The 740-nt window shown below is 45.7% G+C and overlaps 1 protein-coding gene across 1 annotated transcript in view; it reads left to right on the top strand.

Annotated features, from left to right (window-relative positions):
- The first annotated feature begins 330 nt into the window (after positions 1-330).
- LOC21387915 (ribulose bisphosphate carboxylase/oxygenase activase, chloroplastic) overlaps positions 331-740 on the top strand; it is a 20,316-nt gene continuing 19,906 nt past the window's right edge. The window contains exon 1 of the mRNA XM_024172746.1: positions 331-545. Within this exon, the coding sequence (XP_024028514.1) occupies positions 331-545 (215 nt within the window). The remainder of the gene's footprint in view (positions 546-740) is intronic.

Here is a 740-nt window from a genome sequence, read left to right as displayed (position 1 = left end):
GCGGCAACATAAAAACAACACTAAAGAGAGTTCAAAAAACTACTCGGAATCGGATAAAATAATTGGTAAAATAGGGAAATAGATCATGAATTAAGACCCTGGAACAGAGCAGAACTGATAAAATTGATTTAGAAACTCAAAAACAAAAGAAAAAGGAGATCGTGCTTAACCTTGAAGAAGAACCGGCATACCCTTATCGTTCCAACATCTCCCATTCCAGGTAATGATGTGTACAAACAAATTTGAAAATAAAGTGAGGATGACATACCCTGACTTGATTCGAGTTCGACGAGGAGATGAAGGACACCGCCGGCAGAGCTCCAAACACAGATGAAGGACTTTTGTAATTACTCCGTCTGTTCCCTCTCCGGTGAAGGCGATAAATGGCCGTACCTTCATAGTATCGGCGAAATTGGTACCGGATGTGGAGCTTCCGTCTATCGCTCACAATCACTCGAGCACCTGAAGCATTTCTCATCAACTCCAGAACAGGGGTCCGCCGTGGGTTGGGCTGTTTATAGGCAAAGAGGAGTCCACAGGAAGGAGTGAAAACTGAAAGAAAAGAGAGGAGAAAAAAAAAGCCTGGAGGTGCTCTGCAAACTCACGCGTGAAGTTACAGTGAAAGCTGGAGCTTCTCTGGCCAAGGGAAAAATGGTCGGTAGGAGGGCGTTGGGGTAGGGGTCGGTGGGGGTCATTACTCGGGGGGAGCATTGTGCTCTGATTTGGGAACAGGCTAAATC

The sequence above is a fragment of the Morus notabilis genome, unplaced genomic scaffold (assembly GCF_000414095.1).
Source record: "Morus notabilis unplaced genomic scaffold, ASM41409v2 Scaffold1527, whole genome shotgun sequence".
NCBI classification, from domain to species: domain Eukaryota; kingdom Viridiplantae; phylum Streptophyta; class Magnoliopsida; order Rosales; family Moraceae; genus Morus; species Morus notabilis.
The sequence above is the reverse complement of the archived record's forward strand: the minus strand, read 5'-3'. Positions and strand labels throughout refer to the sequence as shown.